Raw genomic sequence first — 19,968 nt, 5'->3', positions numbered from 1 at the left:
AACATCGACCTTCATATCACATAAAGAAATAAATTATTTCCCAAAAAGATCACGATGGAGACTAAACAACTTGTCCATACTCTTGTCCGCAAGTAGTCGACACCTATCGGGGAAATCATAATGTTAGGAGCCAGGTGTTGAATACCGAGTCAGATAAGGCATGTAAACACCTAAGGTTTGGAAAACAGGGATGTCACTATCAGGAAAGGGAAATCTCACTATCAATGTATAATGCAGCTGTCTATCCAAAAAGACCTCATGTATAGAAAAAGCAGCTATATAATGGACATATATATTTAATCCAATGATGGCGACAGTTTTGAAGATTCTGGCCTATAGATAGTGTTACTTTTGATGCAAAGCAGTTAATCTGTGATACAATTTATGTCCCATGAATATGTTGTATGGTTTGAAATATCTTTATTATAAACATGTAAAAACATAAAAATTTAATTTGTCTTTAATTCTAAATACATTTTATATATATTCTAAAAGTATTCCGGCAATGTACATTTAAATGGTCGTTTTTTACAATTGTAAATTATTGATACAAGTTGATTATATTACATATATGACATACATTACATGTAGATATTTAAAAAGAACCGATCTGTTTGTGAGTGAGAAGGGGATATTTAGACTAGGTAATTCTAGGGATGCGTTTTGTTTTACAGTCAAATATGTGTACATTATCGATGATTTTATGAAGTCTCCATTTTTATAAGAACCGACTTGTTAATTTCTTAAAACGTAACACATATTTTCTACTGCTATTCCTCAGTTTGAAATGCATCAAAGTGAAATTTTGACAATCGTGATCTGTTAGATGTATTGTTTTGCATTGTCTAATCTGTCATGGATTGAGAAAACAAAAATGGCCGCCAGACAGCCAACTGGGACTTTCCTCAGGCTGTCTAGATTACCACGACGAAACAATATACAAAATGGTCACCAGCCTATCTTAGAATTTTTTATGAATATTGCAAAATATATGTCACCGTTATTTCACTTGAAGTACTAAACATATCGTGGTTTGTAAGATTGTCCCAAATTAATGATTGCTCGGTTTTGAGATGCATCGGGTAAACAAGACAGACATAAATAAGTTTCGCATGTTTTCATTGGTATTTCTCGTGAACTTCTTATCTAAAAAAAAAGGCATACATGATGAAATTGACCACAGGACGTCATGAATTTGGTTTAAAAATTTATTTAAAACGATATTTGTTGACAAAAACTAAAGACATCGTGATTAAAGTTAATGGTCGTGATTCTCTTTATTCTTAGTAGTGCAAGCAATTTAAAGGCGGATACAAATATGGCTGCAAAGCAGACATCTTGAATTTTGCACATCAAACTGGATTTACATGAAAGACAATGGTATTGTGCATAATCGAATTATTGCCTATTTTTGACTTCTTCAAGTTCGACAAAATCTTAAAAAACAAACAAACAAACAAAATAACATTACTGGTAACTGAATCATATATGATGATGGAGCTTGGTATCCATTATACCCTCTGTCCGTAATTGTTATGTAGGAAAAGACAGCAATAATCAGGCATCTCGAAGATCAGGTTTCAACTTGATTTGCATGGTCCTCTTGGTACCAGTACACGTGTTCGTCAAGAAAGAGGACAACAAATAGGGTACCTACAAACCAGTAACATTCCAATGAATTGTCAGTGGTGGACGCCAACTTCCCTCTGGAATCTTCTTTTTAGTAATTGAATCACAAATGACGAATCACAACTGTCAGCTTCTTACAGACATGTTTTGAATGTGATACAATTAAATCGACCGGATGATGACTTTTTGTTAGAATGATTTTATTTTAAAGAAATAGTACTTGTAAAACTTGCGCATTCACTTTACAAAAATTCATCTGGTGCTCGTTTTATTCCGGAAATAGTCGGCCAGTTGACAGGATCTACAACAGGCGGAAATATAAAGTGAACTGGGGCTATCAAATTCAGAAGCCAGTAACTCCCAAACACTGCTCTAACCTTCTCTAATAAGGAACGCGAGTCTTCCAACTCTATTCCATTGTTGAATTCGTATGACGTCACTCCTTCCGGGATTTCAAGCACGAGATCAATAAACTGGAAGGCACCAATAACTAAGAACATACCGAGCGCCCACCACACTAGTATGAGCACGCCCGTGTGGTACTCACCCTGGCCAAACAGGTTTCTTAGGAAGGTAACAAACGGCAGAATTTCCAGTGCGATTGTCCGGGGCCAAAGTTCTAGGTAGTAGTAAGCTGAGGCGTGCAAGAATGCATACACCGTAGCATACATACTATAAAAGAGGAATACACAAAAGTGACGGAGGTTTTTGTAACCGACACAATTCCCTGAAAAGAAGCAGTGGTGGTCTCTCGCGAGAACGCATGCCTTACAGATATTACAGTGGTGACATCTAGCGGGTCGAACTTCCCTGCATGACTTGCACGTGCTCCACGTGAAATAATTTTTGGACGCGCTCCGTTTCTGTTCTGGAGCTTTTCTGTGCCTCAGGCTGTTCAGTTGATTTTCTTCCACAAAGGAGAGTGTGTAATCCGTGTACTACGAAAGACATAAATTATATCAACATTGAATGTACAAATTTGTTCGTTATAAAATGATTAAAAATAGGAAGAATGCAGCACATATTTAAAATTCCAATGAAAGTAATAACTTCTATCTTGATTTATTGACGAAAATCCTAGCCTTACCATTACATACATGTGTTCCGGATACTCCCATTTCATTTACAAATCGTAGTATTTTCACAGACACCCGATCCTTTTGTTATTTTTTTCAATAAGCCCACCTTTGATTTTCTAAATCAGTTTCATGTTCTATAACCAATGATATTTGTAATATTCAACTTTCAAATTTGTCCTAACTCATAAATAAACAATAAAACGTCATTGTTTTGTATTGTTCACCCCTGTAGGTCAGTCACTAGAACAAGCGTATTCCTGCTTCAGCTATTGTCCAATGCATGTTTTCATGTGCAACTAATGGGAGGATTTCCTGCAGAATTGAGGGTTTGCTTTTTGTGTCATCTACGTGGGGATGCAAAACGCGAAAAAAATAATCTGCTGCATCATTTGGGACATTCTTGATACTCCAGGGGTTATGCTCATTTTCGCTTTCTGCACCCCTGGATTATGTCAGGCAAAATCGAAGGCTCATTGTGACCACCTTGAGGACAAGACAAGAAAACGAGTTTGATCCTTTTGATGTACACCCAAAGAACCTCTGTGATCTTCAAAGGACAGATATCAGCCTCGCAATTCAAATACTTAGTCGCGTTCCCTTAATTTTGCTATGACATTATTCCAGGAGTGCATAGAGCGAAAGTGAGCGTAACCCCTGGAGTATCGAGGATGCATTTTGGATCTTCAATTTTTACGATTCCGAACAACGTTTTTGTCTCCTGGCGGCTTGTTTGGTAATACAACTTCACTCCAGGCCTTAGTATTGAACATTAGCTCAAGAGGGGAAAGCAATGTGTACCGTCCCCAGGGCGGGGCTTTAATGCTGGTTGTTATTCCCCGCTATACGTTCAGTATACAGGGTAATCGCTACAAGTAGTCAATCAGTAGCAGTACAGTGTTACCGGATGGAATACTGTGCTGGATGCCTTCGACATAATATTTCTTTGAGGTAGCACTCGAAAGTTGGCATCAGATTCGCGCTATCTCGTGGAGGCAAATACACCAACACATCGCCTTAAGCACACACGCATGTATAACACATGGAAGCACGTCCTTCAATTATTTGGTTTGGTTTATTTTGTTTAACGTTATTTTTACAGCTAAGGTCATATACGGACGTGAACTTCGCTGTCGATGGTGCGCTAAACCCAATGTGTTTTCAGTACTTTCAGTACTTTGATCTCGCAGGCTGAGGTGTTCCGTTAATCTCCGTTTATATGATTCATGAGAGAATTTCTGTGATGCGTTATTCAGCAATCGTATGAATACGGTGCCTGTTTGGCATAGCGATCACAGAAAACATCTCCAGTGTAACTAAACCGGGATTTGTATTTGAAAGTGACTTCAAAATATTGATAGATTTTTATGAGCCCGAGTTTCCTCTGGCCCCTTACACCAGACTTAGACATCTTGACATATATATAGACCTAACCCACACCAGACATCTATCTGACAAAATGTCTAAGTCTGGTGTCGGGGCCAGAGGAAACTCGAGCTGGATTTGTATATTGACACAAATCATTTTAATGTCCTTCCTTTCAATTGATTCTTACCTGGTGAGAATGGTCATCGCGCTTCAGGAGATGTATCTGGCCGATCTCGGGGTGATAGGTCGAAGATACATATCTTACACACAGCCAATTCATCAGGATCTGAACTCCGAGGAACCAGGTGAACGCCTGATTCATTCGCACAAATGTAGGTCCGTACCTGTCCCACAATGTTGGTATGATCTCCGCGGTACCGATGTAACACAAACAGAACGTTTCCAGCAGGAACAGCCAGGGACCAAGTCGATTAATCCGACTGTGAGGCAAGATTGTCTTTTGGCAGAATTTTGTAAAACTGTTGTAGCCTTTCTGCAGAGATGCCCATCTCTCTTTCAGAAGCATTTTGATTTTTAGAAGAAACCGTTTAGAAATGATGTCTCCGATTTGGTTATGTTTGAAAAGCAACCTCAATTACCAAATAATGGATGTCTCTCTAATGTTAGCATTTACCGGAATTGGAAAAGTACAACCTTTCAGTTTCAGCTTGCTTGCAATGAGGACATGTTTCTCGTTGACGTTATGATCACAGGGATCGAGTTACCACTGCTATCTATAGTCATTCCGATGTAAACAAATCAAGAGAACTCATGTTGTATGCAGTATCATGATATGTGTACCAAATAGTAGCAGATAGGGGTAATGACGTGGCAAGCAGACATTGGCCACACGTACCGGACAGTTTGAAAGATCCAACCGATAGTCATCCTTATCGGATATTATAGCATTGCTTGCTAATACCGCAATGTCAGAAAAATACGAGAGAGCTTCACCTGTGTATAGTATACCTGCCCTGACTTGTGCAAATACCTGTCCAATTTAAAGACTCGAGACAATACAACGATCATGTATAGTCTTTTTATAGTTGTTATCTATAATATATATCAAATGCGCGGGAATGAGTGATTGTCTATGGTAGACCAAGCGGTACACCAGTGTCTACTCTAAGGACAAGTAACACACTGGGGTCTGTAATAAACGTGTTAGAGCATGGACAATCTGGGATTTGATGGCAGTGGGCCATTTTCAGCAATTTTCAGTCAACATCAAAATTAAGAGGGCCATTCTATGTAAAATTAAAAGAAAATTGGAACATGGAGGGGTCAATTTTAGTCTTAAGGGGTTAATGGCCCCATGGCCCCCTCCAGGATTATTCCTGTTAAGGTATAGAGTACCAGCGCACTGTATTGTATCTCCGACCAGGAAGAGTTCCAGTTTGTTATGCCTTGGAGTTATTTGCCCATTTACTAGACCAATTGAAAGAGTTTTTAATATATATTAAGAAATACATTTATAGTGAATTCGTTTTCCACAGAAACACCTTCCCTATGGGGATTCGGTTGATCTCTGTATCTCTTCATTAGCAAGCAAGGAGTGTATCCTCTGTGTATATGAATAATGATATTTGTTATGTTTTTTTTATTTTTGCAACATTATTTCAAATAATTTCAAAATGTTATGACTCATTTAGAAGGATTAGAAATAAATTTCAATGTCTGTATATTACAGGAAGGTTTTTAGCCTCTTTATTCATCTTAACATCTTATTACGAAGACCACTCGTGGAAAAGTGGTTTTAATTTGTAATTGCTACTGGCCCAATATCAGTACCCTGTGCCTTTTGATTTTACGATTTTTGACCCCTGTGACCTTGAAAGTGGGTCAAGGTCATTCATCCCAGTATGCTGCAGGCCCAATATCAGTACCCTGGGTCATCATTACGGTACCACCCGGTTAGGGTGGTGGTAAGGGTTATATAGGAGACTGCACTCCATGACCCTGTGCTAGAAGCAGTTAAAACAGACGCGAAACTAGAGGTAATCTGATGGCGAAAGTTTAATAACTGACAGACGCGAAAATAGCGATAAAGGTAGTCCTTTAACGTCCGACGGAAGCAAAAAATGGTATCGACTTAGGATTTTTTTTTTATCATTTATTCCATGTAACTATGCGTTTCTTGATATGATCGTTGGATGTGAAGCGGAGCTACAATGCGAAAACTCATTACCGATGATACAATGATATGTTGTAAAGAAAAACAGCATTACAGGCCTAGGCCTACTGACTGTAGCCCGAAAAACAGAAACAAACTCTGTGGTACCATGCTATCTTCGGGTAGGACTAGTTCATGAGGTGGGCTGTAGCCGAAAGATTAATATCCTCCCCATAATATAACCTATATATATCTTCAAAATGCCTCATTATTATCAAACAGTGCGCACGGCCCCAAACTTATCCAGTTCTAACCGGTTTTGTCCAGTTCTTGTGGACGATTAGTTAAAACGCTTTTCATTGGACGATGCAAAAGTAGACAGCGAACCAAATCGACCGACACTCGGTACACACTTTAGAATCGACATATTTCCATGAACAGTGCTAGGAACAAGACATAACATACCGACATGATAAACACATCGTTTTAAAGATACAAAGAAAAATAGGTACAACTCTTGATACTTTCCTCAGGAGAATTGACCGTCCGAAGAATCGTACACCAAGTATGAAATTTACGGGGATCAACAAACGGCTGGACGATTCATCAAAGAAATTTGTGTGTGGAGCTGTTGAAGGTAAACCAAAATGTCGGACAACAGTGTCTGACCTTCGACTCGCCAGACGGCAAAATGTCACTTACGGAGTATATAACCACAAGTTGAAAGAAGTTCACAATAACCATTCATATGTAAAACAAATGTGTCGATACTAACTGAACATTTTAATTGATTGTTCACTATGCAAGCTGTATCGGAATGATATACGCAACCGTTTGTGGTGAATCATGATTCATGTCCTTGTTGGCACTTCGCCATAAATCGAGGTAGCCATATTTTATATTAACTCGCTGTTGGCGACGCCTGTATTTTTAGTTATAGACAATTAATATCCTTTGCGAAAACGTTAAATGACGAAACGGGAGTATAAATGTATATGGACTTGAAAAATGATGCCATTTTTTTGTATTTTTACCAGACTAAATATTTTTAAAATAAGTATATTCTACATTTAAATGGGAAAAGTTGCCATAGAATGAATTTATTTTGTTTTTTTACTCGAAATGTAAAAACTTCTTAAAGACATTGAGCTCTCATGTTCCAGGTATCAGCTTAACTTTGAAAATCCTTGCAAAAAACATTGTGTCATTCTCCTTTCTAAGTAAAAGCATTCAGCTGGTAAATTACATTCAGATAAACTTTGTTAGGACACCAGCAACTGCCCCACTAGCTTGACAGTTGCCCTCCAGACCAGCACAAGAGCCTCTCCCTACACCCCAAGTATTTTTATATAAATTTTGGATCTTATGTTACATGGGCTCCATCAATGGTGATGTTTATGCCCTCGTGGGTCCTAACAATGAGACGTGAAAAAAGGGGGTTATTTACAGTGATTAGTGATTTTTTTGTGCATAGATAAAAGATAAAAGCTGGCGTTAGTTTTAGGGTGTGATGAGGGCTGCATAGGGTAAGTGTACCTAGGTTGTTTCGCACAATATCTTGTTTTCACAATGAGTTGTATTGCCGGAGGTTGTTCGTCATATGATAATATATTGTTGAACTGTTTTTTATCTATTTCTTTTAATAGGGTTTTATGGAAGGCCATGGAGCACAGAGCAGAGGAAGTTGCTTTTTTCATGGTAAATGCTTTATGAAAGAAAATCACTGACTGACGTGTGTCCATCGAGTCAATAACAAAGCAGAGACTGATAACCTATAGAAACTCTTTGCTGCTCTGGTGGTCCAGATTTAAGACTCAGTAACAAAATTCTGTTGGTTCTGAAGAAATATGGGATGTAATATTACAGGGTTTAACTCTGTTTTCACAGAATTAATAAGGCTAGTCTCTAAAGGAATAGAAAAGTATTCTTATCTAAATGTATTTGTTAATAATAATTTATCGCTCATATTACAGTTGCTTGATTTTGACTTAACATTACAGGTTGAAAAAGATGGGCCTGAACACATATATGTATGCTCCTAAGGATGACTGCAAACACAGAGCATTCTGGAGAGAACTGTACTCTGTGGAAGAAGCAGGTTTGTTTGTGATTTGTAAATGACTGGATGCATTTCTATTTATACATTGTTAAAGTCACATCTTAAAGTAAGAAATTGAAAATGACATGGAATTTTTCGAAAGCTTTTCAATGTGCATCATTTAAAAATTGAAGGAAACTTCCTCTAAAAAAAAAGAAATTAGCAGAATCAGTTAACCCTTAGGCTGCTACATTGATTTCTATGTAAAGGGACGCCACTGCTGAATTAATTATTGAAATATAAATTAATTTACTTAATTTTTCAAATGCATTAACATTTTCGACTTAATGTTGCTTCAGTATTTACCTGTACAGGTGGTAATAAAGGTAAGAAAAGGTGAAACTTTTAATTAATCAGATTTCATCATACTGAATAGCTTGTATCTCTCTTTTTTTTCTGCAGAGAACATGACAAATTTGATTGAGGCTGCTACAGAGAACAATGTAGAATTCATTTATGCCATTTCACCTGGACTTGATATTACTTTCTCCAACTCCAAAGATGTACAGTGTCTGAAAAGGAAGTTGGAACAGGTACAGAACAAACATTTGTTTGCAACAATACTTTTAATAATACAACCTGTTTTTGCATCACCAACATTTTGGAGCTTGTATGTGCTTTTTAATTTTGGGAAAATAAAGCTGAAAGTGTTGAGGGGAAGGGCCCTTATAACGGCCCCAAAGAAAGACATGAAGGTAATTGATGTCAACATGTCTCTTGCTGAATCGTTGTGTTTTAGACTTGTGCCTTGTCTTTGCAGGTTGCCACATTTGGTTGCACTGGTTTTGCCCTATTGTTTGATGACATTGACACTGAGCTGAGCGAGGCTGACCGTAGTGTGTTCCAGTCTTTTGCCAGTGCCCAGGTCTCTGTCACCAACGAAGTTTATGAGCATCTTGGTCAGCCTCACTTTTATTTCTGCCCTACTGGTAAGTTGTTTATTTACCGATGCTGCTCAGACAGTTAACAGTGATGAGTATCTATAAACTGTTGCATTAAAATTAATAAGTGTTATTGTTATCAATTTTTGAGGAAAAACTTTTTATGCCAATGAAAATGTTAACTGGATAAAAATGATTGTCTTTTCAGAGTACTGTACCTCTCGTGCTGTACCAGACATGGCTATGTCTGAATACCTTAACACCATCGGTGTCAAACTCATGCCAGGAATTGACATCCTTTGGACAGGTAAAAACAGTTATTTCTAAATATCCCAAATGTTCTGAGTAAATTCATTTCTTAATGGGAGAGTTAGGGCTGTTGATTGTTTAAAACTTTGGGTTTTCACTATTGAAACATAATAGAAATTGACTTTGTAAACTGGATATTTTATCTCTTGTGTTGATGTATATAGTGTTTTGATGGTTTTTAACTATAAAATTTAGCAGCATTTCAAACACAACTGAGCATTTCTAATCAACCTGTCTGACCTAGCAGTTAGTGTCCATTGAAACCTAATCATAAGAAAGCAAGGATAAAAATAAAAAGTTTTTTAGTATTGATGTGCATTTATACAGTCTATTACAGATGCAAACATTCTGACAGGATATGATGAAATATGTTACAATAACTTGAGAAGTGACAATGCACAGATTCAGTTATAACAATCTCAGTAAGAAGATTTTAACGACCATTTTGCTGTCTTTAGGGCACCGATGCTACAGGTGGGAGCTAAGTTACAATCTGTCAGTCTTACCTCTTTGTATGGATCATATCTCGTAACTCCCAGTCCCTTCACCCTGCTATAACCAAATTTTGTACAGCGTGAAATTTGAAAATACCTCTTTGGATAGCAGAGTGATGCATACTTGAGTCTTGTGTCCCTCTGCATACCAAATTGTGGGGGCAAGCTAAGGATTGCTGGTAATACTCTGCCTTGTTCTTAGTAGATATTTTGAAAACCATATGATGCCCATATTTGATGTACATACATCTCCAATGTCCTGATTTTAAGTACATTTTTGTGTTCATACAGGTGCCAAAGTGGTCACCAAGAAAATCACAGTGAGTCACCTAATGGCTATTTCTAATGTGCTTAGAAGACCACCCATTATTTGGGACAACATTCATGCTAATGACTACGACCCTAGGAGGATTTTCCTTGGACCCTATGACGGCCGGTCACCAGAGATCATACCATACTTGCGAGGTGTCTTGACAAATCCAAACACTGAATTTGAGGGAAATTACATTGCTCTCCACACCCTTGGACAGTGGAGTAAATCCAACTGTGATGGACTTAAGAAAGATATAATTTCAGGTAAATCATTATTTTTATCAGTAATGTATTATAGGTAAATAAAGACAACAATCAGGATTAATGTTAACATGCGTTTGCAAACTTCAGTAAGATTGACATTTTATATTTTGGAAGAGGAATTTGTAAAAGCTATGATTTTATTTACTGATCCTGCTGAAATGATTTTATCTGCTGAAATGATTTTATTTACTGATCCTACTGAAATGATTTTATTTACTGATCCTGCTGAAATGAAATGTATGTGATCATGTAATTATGTTTGGCTATTTAAGAAAATACTGTTTAATTTTTTTTCAGATGGTGAGAGGCTGAGTCCAGTTGTTTCTGACATAAAGTTGGAGACGGAGTGCGAGTTTGATACGACGACAGAAGACCTGCCGGCCAGATTGGACACTAGATACCAGCCAAAAGTGGCTCTGATGATGGCTCTCAAAGAGTGGATGCTGGAATTGGACAATAACCGTATGCCTCCAGTTGCTGTTACCCCTGTCCCTATCCCTCCACCAAATAACTGCATACCTCTAGCGGGTCCCCTATCTAACCCTGCTGGGATTCCAGATGTTTACTGTAGTCTACCAGGAGTAGAGGAAACTGAGAACAATCCTTCGTACATGCAACCAACGATGAACCCTGTAAACAGCCTTGTCAGCAGTTGTAGTAATGGCATTCCTGTAACAGACACAGAACAACCCTGTACTGTTGCTGATATTCTCGGGGAACCTATGGATTGTGCTTTAAGTGATGATACCTCATCAGTGAACTCAGACAATCATGAACAAGCTTCGCTTGACAATCTTATGCAAGTTGAAGTTGTTGCTGAAGACTTGCAGAACAAAAAAGGACTGACAGCCTCAAAAATCTGTGATAATAAAACCTATTATGAAGATCTTTCTCTCCTCGTGGATCTCTTTTACCTGCCATTTGAACATGGTACGCAGGGAGTTAAGATGTTACAGAATCTCAGATGGGTAAAGTGCAATGCATTTCAGGTCACGCAGGCCCAGAAAAAACAATCGGAAGTAAGTATCAGTGATATTTCTATTTCATTCCACAGGGGCCTGTGTCTGTTGATTTGGAAAAATATCACCCACAAAAAATCCTGATTTTAGGGAATTAAGTGATTTTTTGCATTGATTTTGGGGAAAAACAGCAAAAAGTATCTTGGGGAAAGGGGCAAGGCCCCGAATTAACCTTTTTTTTTATGTTTGTTTTGTTTTCAAAAGTCTATTTCAACATATTTGGTTTTGGAAAGCAAGATTTCTGATAACACAAAAAATAGTAAAGCAAATTTGGATGGCATATATGCCTTTACAATTTTGCTTGGCTTTCAGAGAAAGTTTCTATGTCACAACATGAAGTAACAGGGTATATTGCTACATGTTTCAGGTTGCAGAATGGATGGAAAATGCAGACACTTTCATAACCGATGTTAAGAGAGTTCAAGACATGGCCAAGCGTCTGTATGAGGTTCCTAATGTTTCACTAGCACACACCATCTTCCCTTACGTTTGGGACATCCTTGGTGTGTTGGAAACCTGTGCTGCCTATGTAGCATGGCTAAGTAAGTATCTCAAAAATATCATGTATAAACAAAGTCGAATGGTGACAGTTTCTTCAAATGCTTATAATATACGTAAATAAAGTGAAAAAATCCAATTTTCTTGGTATTTTCATCATAGGTGAAAATATTGGAGGACAGTTCTTGGACATACTGAAGATTTAAATATATATAACATCTTTCCCTTTTGAAAGAAATCAATACCTGCCCTGCTATCCAATTTTCAATGATAGAATGAAAGCCANAAAACCAAATTTTTAAAAAAAAAAAAAAAAAAAAAAAATGGTGGAGGAGGGAATGTTATTATAAAGGACAAGGATATATCCAACAGTGATGGCAAAAGATCACCAACATTGAATGTGATGTGTGAGGTCATTTAGTGGAGGAATGGTGCTACAATGAAATAGTATTGATGAGCTACATGTAACATTGTTCCTATTTAGCCTGAGAAATGAACGCTGCTGGCTGCATAGCTCACTAATTTCTTCACGTTTTTCTGTTTGCAGAGTTGGGGAGTTGTACCTTGTCAACCAGTGAAACGAAAGGAAACGACAATCTTTCATGTAGGCATCAGTCCCTCCAACCCAGTATTTTGTACCAGTACAAGGCCACCCTAGTTTTACAACAGCATCTTAGGGTTCACTATGCAGCAGTCATGCCTATCTCATTAATGTTTGCTTTTTCAGATGTTATAATCGTGTATTGAATTACACTAGACTAGCACACTGTCGTTTCCTTCTCATCTTCGAATGTTAATGTGTATGTTCATTTTGTTTGATAAAAAAACATTGTACAGTTTCTATACATCTATTTTCGATGAAAGACTGGCAAGCTTTCAGCATCGTTGAATAGGATTTGATTAAATCATTTAATTTTGCCTCGGCCATGTCGTTCATGTCAGAATTGAAAAGGTATTTCTCTGCACTTTTCAACCTGATAATGAATTTTTATTTGCCGTCATGCTTTATTGATTTCTCTTTTAGTTCTGCTCGGTCTCAATTTAAACATTTGTTTTGAGGAAAAGAAGGAAACGATGGTAGTGTTTTCGTTTGTAGATATGTACAAAGAAGCTTTTGTCATTTTTTTATCACCAGCTTACCATTCAGTGTGTTGAATTACTTCAATTTCAAGTTATTAGAAGTGAACCAATAATTTGTTAAAGAAATACTGGAAGTATTTAAGGAAGTGAGACCGTTGAATGACATTTGTTATTAATTAAATGACACAAGTTTCATGTATTGTCTAAACATGAATTCTATTTTGTCTGAAGCTAACCAGGAGATGGGCCGTGTTCCAGATCGACCAAATAAGTATGATTGACAGTTCTGGATATCTTAAATTTCTATACACTCTTAATAACAGGATTACAGAGTCTTGAATAGAGTGTATCGGTTGTATCAAAAAATAATTGGTCTACATTTGATGTGTTAAACAACACTTTTGGTTGATCTGGACCCAGGCTGATGACGCAATGGAAAGAATAGAAAAAGCAAAATAAGAAAACTTTGACAATTTCGAGAGGTTTTCTCCTGGTTAGAAATAGGCTGACTGCTGCATGGCTGGCATTCATTACATTCTTTTCTTTTGACAAATTATATTTGAAAAATTAAAAATGAGAAGTTTTCTCATACTTATGGTTATTAAAATTTGAACATGATAATTTGTTTTGACTAAGAGAATGTAATGTAGTAATTGAAAGAATAGAATTTAAATGAGCATTTATGATTACAATGAGTAGAAAAATTCAACACAGGTAAGAATAATGATGTAGTTTCAGAGAATGTTGTTATTGATGAAAAGGTTGGACAAATTGTGTGGTACATTCTATTACATTTAAAAAAAAAAAATATCACTTTAAAAAATTGTGATTTTTTTGACAAATGTGACCCCTCCCTCCTAAAACCAGTGAAAAGAATTTGAACACTCGATAAAAAGTTTAATGTTAAGTCCTGTGGTAAACACGCCATGTTATTAGTGATTCTCAAATTTGTCCAGTCGCAATGAAAACTTGTTTCTTGTTAAGGAATTTCTTGCATCCCTATTAACAGTCTCTCTCATTTTCTCTTTGCTAATCATCTAGGGTGCTCAAACCTTTACAAGGAGGCATTCTCTTGTGGCGATTCAGAGCCCTGGGTCTTCCGAGGCGGTTTACAAGGAGAATTTGAAGTATGTATCTGGACTGGACCGGGACCTTCCTCAACCAACATTGTGCCTAGAATTTGACAAGTTTGAATGAATGAATTATAACTTTGAGCACACACTTAGTTGGTAACAGTAAATATGATAACATCAGTAACATGCTGTGTCATCTTTTCAGCTTTCACAGTGCTTGCATTTATGTCCCAAGTCTTATTTACAGGATTTTTTGCGCTGCGTTTTTTAAGCAGGTGAAATGTTACCATGTACATTAGAGATATCTATAAAAGTTTGTTTTTGTTGGTCGGGTTTGGGGTAACTGTTTTCGGACAGATTTGTTAAGATCTGAAATCTTGGATGTCAGTTTTCTAGACTGATGTACATGGTACCTTTCTTCTGGTTGATGTGTTTTCTTTCCAGACAGTTCGCATATTCTTGAGCCTGTTTTGAGGCAAAAAGAAGATATATTTGGAATGTTTACCAGCCTTGCCTGAAAAATATTGGAAATCCTATCTAAAACAAATTTGAAGTGTTTGTACACTGATTCACCTTGTTATATAACAAAGATCAACATTTTCACAAAACAATGAAAAACATGAATTCAAAATTCAGCTGATCACAATTAATCAACATTTTGGTTGCAAAATTGTGGAGAACTTGAGCTGTGTTTGATTACCTGTTAATTGTGACAAGAGTATTGTCATTCTGAAACAGCAAGGTCTTGGCTCAGTACTACATACATTGAGGTCACAGTTTCAAGTAACAAGGCCTCTGTTTGTTAAATACTCTAGGAAATTCGGCAAACTTCAGGTGGCTAGTTCTCAACATTTCAAACATACATTCTACCTAATAGAACACACTTGGGACATGGTGCAGACACGGTGATGATTGCAGATGTAAAAAAAATATGCATTATTTCTTTTGCTTTCATAACCAGTATTATTTTTGGAAATTGAAACTTTGCTCTGTAAGATGGCAAGACTTTCCAGAAATGAACATTTTCAGTCGGATATATTTTGGGGAAAAGAATATTATCTTGCAAGGGCTTGAAATTAACACCTATTGGAAATATATCACATGAAAATCATTATTTGATTTTTAGGTTGTGCATAGAAACAGCTTGGGGCAATCTCTAACCTGTTTGAAATCGGTTGAAATTTGTGCAATTTAAAAGTTAATGTCAAGTCTTTTTAAGAAAGAAGAAACAATTTACAAAATACTATGGATGAAATGGGACGTAGTGAAAGTCTTGCCGTCTATTAAACTAAGATTCTATTATACAGCATCTGTTGGCCTGTACTGATTTAATTTTGATCTGGCTGTTTGCAGCGTTTGTTACCTACTAGAAGTGCATGTGACTTGTACTACATGCAACCTCCAGAGGTCATCATCAGGAACCAGTATCGCTATAGACCATACTCGTCTAGTGATGAGGTAAGTTGGTCACAGATTCCATCATCAGGAACCAGTATCGCTATCGACCATACTCATGTAGTGATAAGGTAAGTTGGTCACAGATTCCATTATCAGGAACCAGTATCGCTATCGACCATACTCTTGTAGTGATAAGGTAAGTTGGTCATATATTTTTGATGTTGACACTCTCCATTAATATTTTAGTGTGTTCCCTGTGATGCACATAGATATTTTATGATCATTTTTCATAGCTATCCTAGAAATTATCATGTGATGTACTAAATGGTAATAGTACGTAGCAGCTTTATGTACTTCAAATTCAGAACAATTTGAATTAACACAAACGGAAAAAACTATAATTGATGTTATTGGTAGAGTTAAATTTCATTATCAAATAAAATATGAATGGAGTCTGCCCTGTTGATTGTATAGCTAATAACATAGGTGTTACTGGCATTGAACCAGATTTGATATAAGAAACATCCTCCAATGTTTGAGACCTGTTCCGTTCTGATCACACCACAGGTTTCAATGTATAATAGTCTAATGGCCACAACTTCTTTTAATTTGAGATTGATTTTCTTTCCCGAAATGATACGAGTGAAGACTCTTCTGATCATCAAGTTTAATAGTGAAAAATCACAATTTTGTATAACTTTTGTTCTAGAGTGCAGTTTATCAGATCTGCCTACAGACCTGTGATGATGGGATGGATGGTACAGAAGTATTTCCTGATATGCCAGGACTCATAGGAGACAGGTACTCCTCCGTTTCAGGATTTAATTTTCCTATATTTGCGATTACTAGAGATCACACAAATATTCACAGACTAGAGAAAAAAATGGTTTACCCGTTAGCAGTCAAACAATAAAGATAAAACAACACTGCCATATTTCATTTTACTTATTTTCACAGAACACTCAAAATCGATAAATGCAATATTTATATCGAGTTATGTGAAGCGAAATTTAATCCCTGCTTACTAGTTATGAGGGGGACAACTGCGAAAGTAATGTATGATTTTTATAGATGGGCATATAATGTCTTAATGATTTGTGTATTGGTCCTCAAATGAGTTGTTTTGCAGAAACCAAAATTATGTATGCTTTTATTTTACAGGATATTGGGTGCAATGACATCCCTTAGTCCAGAGAACTGCTTTCTGGTTGAGGACGACGTTGGAGTTTGTGGGTATGCTGTGGCAGCACTAAGTGCTCGGCAACTTCAGGAAAGGGCAAAGCTGGCATGGATTCCTGCTATGAAAGAGAAGTACCCACTAGTCCAGAAAGAGCAGCCGAGCCCTGCTGATGTAAGTGGAATAGAACTTAAATAGAACTTTTAAACATTCCCAGTATAACTTTGACATAACACTTAAGGAGACTTAATTTTAAGACATATGTACTTCTCTCCTCTTAACTCTCACTTTGATGGACATCTAAGATTGGAATCCGGGACTTGATTGATCCAATGTAAACTAACAATGATTCATTTTTCTTATCTTCAGGAAGTGATATCAAGTTTTCACAATGAACAGAGAAATATTCCTGAGACTGTGCTCCAAAAGTACCAATCGGTAGTGAGAGTGGACTTTATTCCAAGTAGAGTTGTCGACTACTCTGTGCCTAAACGTCTATTGGCCTGTGCTCTGAATGCTATCAAATCGGGTGGATCAGAAGGCGTACATGTCGAAATGAATGTTGGGGACAAATGTATGATCGACCATTACAGAAGGATTGGGTTCTTTCCGATAACGTTACAACCTCAAGATCCCGAGGATGTTGTGTATCTGGGACGCATTATCTAAGACAGTGGTCATGTCGGGTTCTGCTTACTGCCGAGACATGTCCAAAACCTAGGGCCAGCCTGCAATGATCTGTGATGTATTTTGACCAAACACTAGCTTATTGAAAGCTGTGTATCTTTTAATGAATATTCAACAGTATTTTATCATGTGTATGTATAAATGCCAATCATTATTGAAAGAATTTTTAAAGAAATATTTATATGTTATTTATATGTATTTAAAAGAGAAAAGGTTGCTTATTACAGGGTAATAGTCAAATAGGAATAATTTATACCTTGTAAGAAGTGAATTTTTTTCATTACCTCCGCATCTGGGAATGAATGTCGTGCTCAAAGTTACAGTAAACACATGTTATGATGGTGAGATTGATCTTGTAATTGAAAACATTCAATAATTCAGTTGAGTTATAAAAACAAAAATCTTTGAAATGTGATCATGTGACTTGGACAACTGTGATTATGAAAACAGTGGATGAATTGAAAGGTATCTGGCATAAATTGAGTTGATAAAGTTTCGTCAATGTGTATCTTACTTTTTTTCCCCTCCATTGAGTTCTTGTATTGCATTTTGTCTCTATGAATGTGTTTGACTTAATTTCTTGAGTCGCTAAAGAAAAGGAAACATTTAACATTGATGTCTGTTGACGTGCAAGATACTTTGTGGTACTATGGATCTGTCAAATATAAAAACATATATGATGTTGCCTTATTTTCTGGTGTAAAGATACATTTTGTTACTCTTTATAAATGACATTTCTGCCAGGGGAATGAACAGTGTTTGAAGATGTGTTATACTTTTGATAGGTGCTGCAGTATGTTATGTGAAGGCCTCTGATATGTATGGGCTACGCTGATATGTATGGGCTATTCTAGATAGGAATGTATTGAGGAAGTGAGTGGGGAGGATCCACTTATAATTAAACAAGAGGTAGGGTCTGAAATATTTCACATTCCTACATGGAAAATAAATAAGGGTAATGCCCATTAAAAGTACCTCCACCCTCCTGCATACATTTATTTCTGGAAAAGCCCCATGACATGTTTAAAGGTGTTCCTTCACCATTTGTTGTTAATTTCAATATCTCCCTACAAGCTGAACACTAGACCCAATGATTGGGTGTAAGGGAGGTAGAGACGGAAGCTATTACAGTGCTACCTCCCCAGTTACTAACACTTACGAGACGTGTGTAGCTCAGCTGGAATCGTTCGATTCCCAATATTGTTTTACAAGACTCTAGTGCTTAACACTATAGGATAGTGGTTGTGATTCTGGCCGACATGTGAACTGTTCGGAGTTGAACAACATTATGCGAGATTGTGAATACATACTCTGGTCTACATACACATTGTGTACATCTTGATCAATATGTCAACAGATTTAAATAAAGAAACAGAAAACTGAAAGAAACGAGTTGTTCGATTTTTCTAGAAAATTCAAATAAAACTTATCCTGGATGTTCATTTCATGCATATTATGTTACTACCGGGTATGTCCGAGATGGAAGTCGCACAATGTATGTGTCGTTTAGTGGTTGTTTTAAGGGTGATTATTTTGGTTGGGGTTCATATTTCTGAAATGCCTTTACCGGTACTTTATCTTAGTGAAGATTCACTGATCTTTGTCATAAATGCATGCATTATCTTGTTCTCGGGAACGAATGTAACTTTGCAGATATGCATGGAACCTTTTGACTGGACAGTCTTTATTTCATAGATCAAAATCGTATTCAAAATGTGTTGCCCATTTCCAGACTTCTTAACGATCAAGAAGCCTAGAGGGCCTGTATCACTCACCTGGATATTTGAGTAATCTTGAGAAAATGTTCCTGATAAGTGATTATGCAAATATTTCTATATATTGAGTCTCCTTGTCTTATTAAACTACTCTATCTCGGTGTGTTACTGGTCAAATATCATCACCCAGGGCCTCCTGGTAATGCAGAAGTTGTTTTTAAGGTTTTTGGCTTCGGGCCATGGGAGCTTATGCCGTTCTTATGTCCGTCAAATTCTTTTGAACGACTTCTGAAGAAGATTTGGAGGACCAAGAGTCATGACACTTGACCAGTAGGTAGATGGGATGAAGTGCTATAAACGTATGACCTTGACCTACTTTCAAGGTCACAGGGGACAAATATGGTAAAAATTTCAAACAACAATATCATAAGAACCATTCGTACTAGAGTCATTATACTTCGATGTGTTATGAAGACCAGCAGTGCCAATCTTTTTCTTAATTACAGTTATGACTTCAAAGGTCAACTTTAAGTGCTAGTCTGGTTCAAAAGTCAACATTGGTTAAAAGCTGGTAACAAACTTCTCTTCTCAAGTTCCATCCGGCCCCGGCTCATGCTAATTGGCCAGTAGGTACCTGGGATGGAGTGCTTAAAAGTTTTTTCATTAAAATGACCTTGACCTACTTTCAAGGTCACATGGGTTGAAACTGTTTAAAACTTCAAACAACAATATCATAGAACCATTTGGACTAGACTCATGACATTAGGTATGTTATGT

General features: G+C 36.9%; 2 protein-coding genes across 3 annotated transcripts; one reads left to right on the top strand and one right to left on the bottom strand.

The window, feature by feature from the left end:
- Positions 1–1,200: 1,200 nt before the first annotated feature.
- Positions 1,201–4,951, bottom strand: LOC110449103 (probable protein S-acyltransferase 12). The gene is made up of 2 exons (XM_021495734.1): positions 4,261–4,951; positions 1,201–2,567 (listed from the first exon to the last, which is right to left on the bottom strand). The coding sequence occupies exons 1-2, from the start codon at positions 4,597–4,599 to the stop codon at positions 1,872–1,874; spliced, it is 1,035 nt and encodes a 344-aa protein (XP_021351409.1). The 5' UTR covers positions 4,600–4,951; the 3' UTR covers positions 1,201–1,871.
- Positions 4,952–6,598: 1,647 nt separating this feature from the next.
- LOC110449102 (protein O-GlcNAcase-like) lies at positions 6,599–18,861 on the top strand. Of its 2 annotated transcripts, XM_021495731.1 has the most exons (15): positions 6,599–6,823; positions 7,833–7,884; positions 8,187–8,284; positions 8,687–8,817; positions 9,045–9,213; positions 9,374–9,472; positions 10,260–10,544; positions 10,842–11,563; positions 11,931–12,105; positions 12,609–12,665; positions 14,183–14,268; positions 15,568–15,672; positions 16,322–16,413; positions 16,774–16,963; positions 17,159–18,861. In XM_021495731.1, exons 1-15 carry the CDS (start codon positions 6,754–6,756, stop codon positions 17,456–17,458), a joined length of 2,631 nt encoding a protein of 876 aa, XP_021351406.1. In that variant the 5' UTR covers positions 6,599–6,753; the 3' UTR covers positions 17,459–18,861. The 2 variants fall into 2 exon arrangements, with proteins under 2 accessions (XP_021351406.1, XP_021351407.1); XM_021495732.1 differs by lacking the exon at positions 12,609–12,665.
- Positions 18,862–19,968: the final 1,107 nt, after the last annotated feature.

The sequence above is a fragment of the Mizuhopecten yessoensis genome, unplaced genomic scaffold (assembly GCF_002113885.1).
Source record: "Mizuhopecten yessoensis strain PY_sf001 unplaced genomic scaffold, ASM211388v2 scaffold4493, whole genome shotgun sequence".
Classification (NCBI taxonomy): Eukaryota; Metazoa; Mollusca; class Bivalvia; order Pectinida; family Pectinidae; genus Mizuhopecten; species Mizuhopecten yessoensis.
Note: the sequence above shows the minus strand (reverse complement) of the source record. Positions and strands in the feature narration are given on the sequence as shown.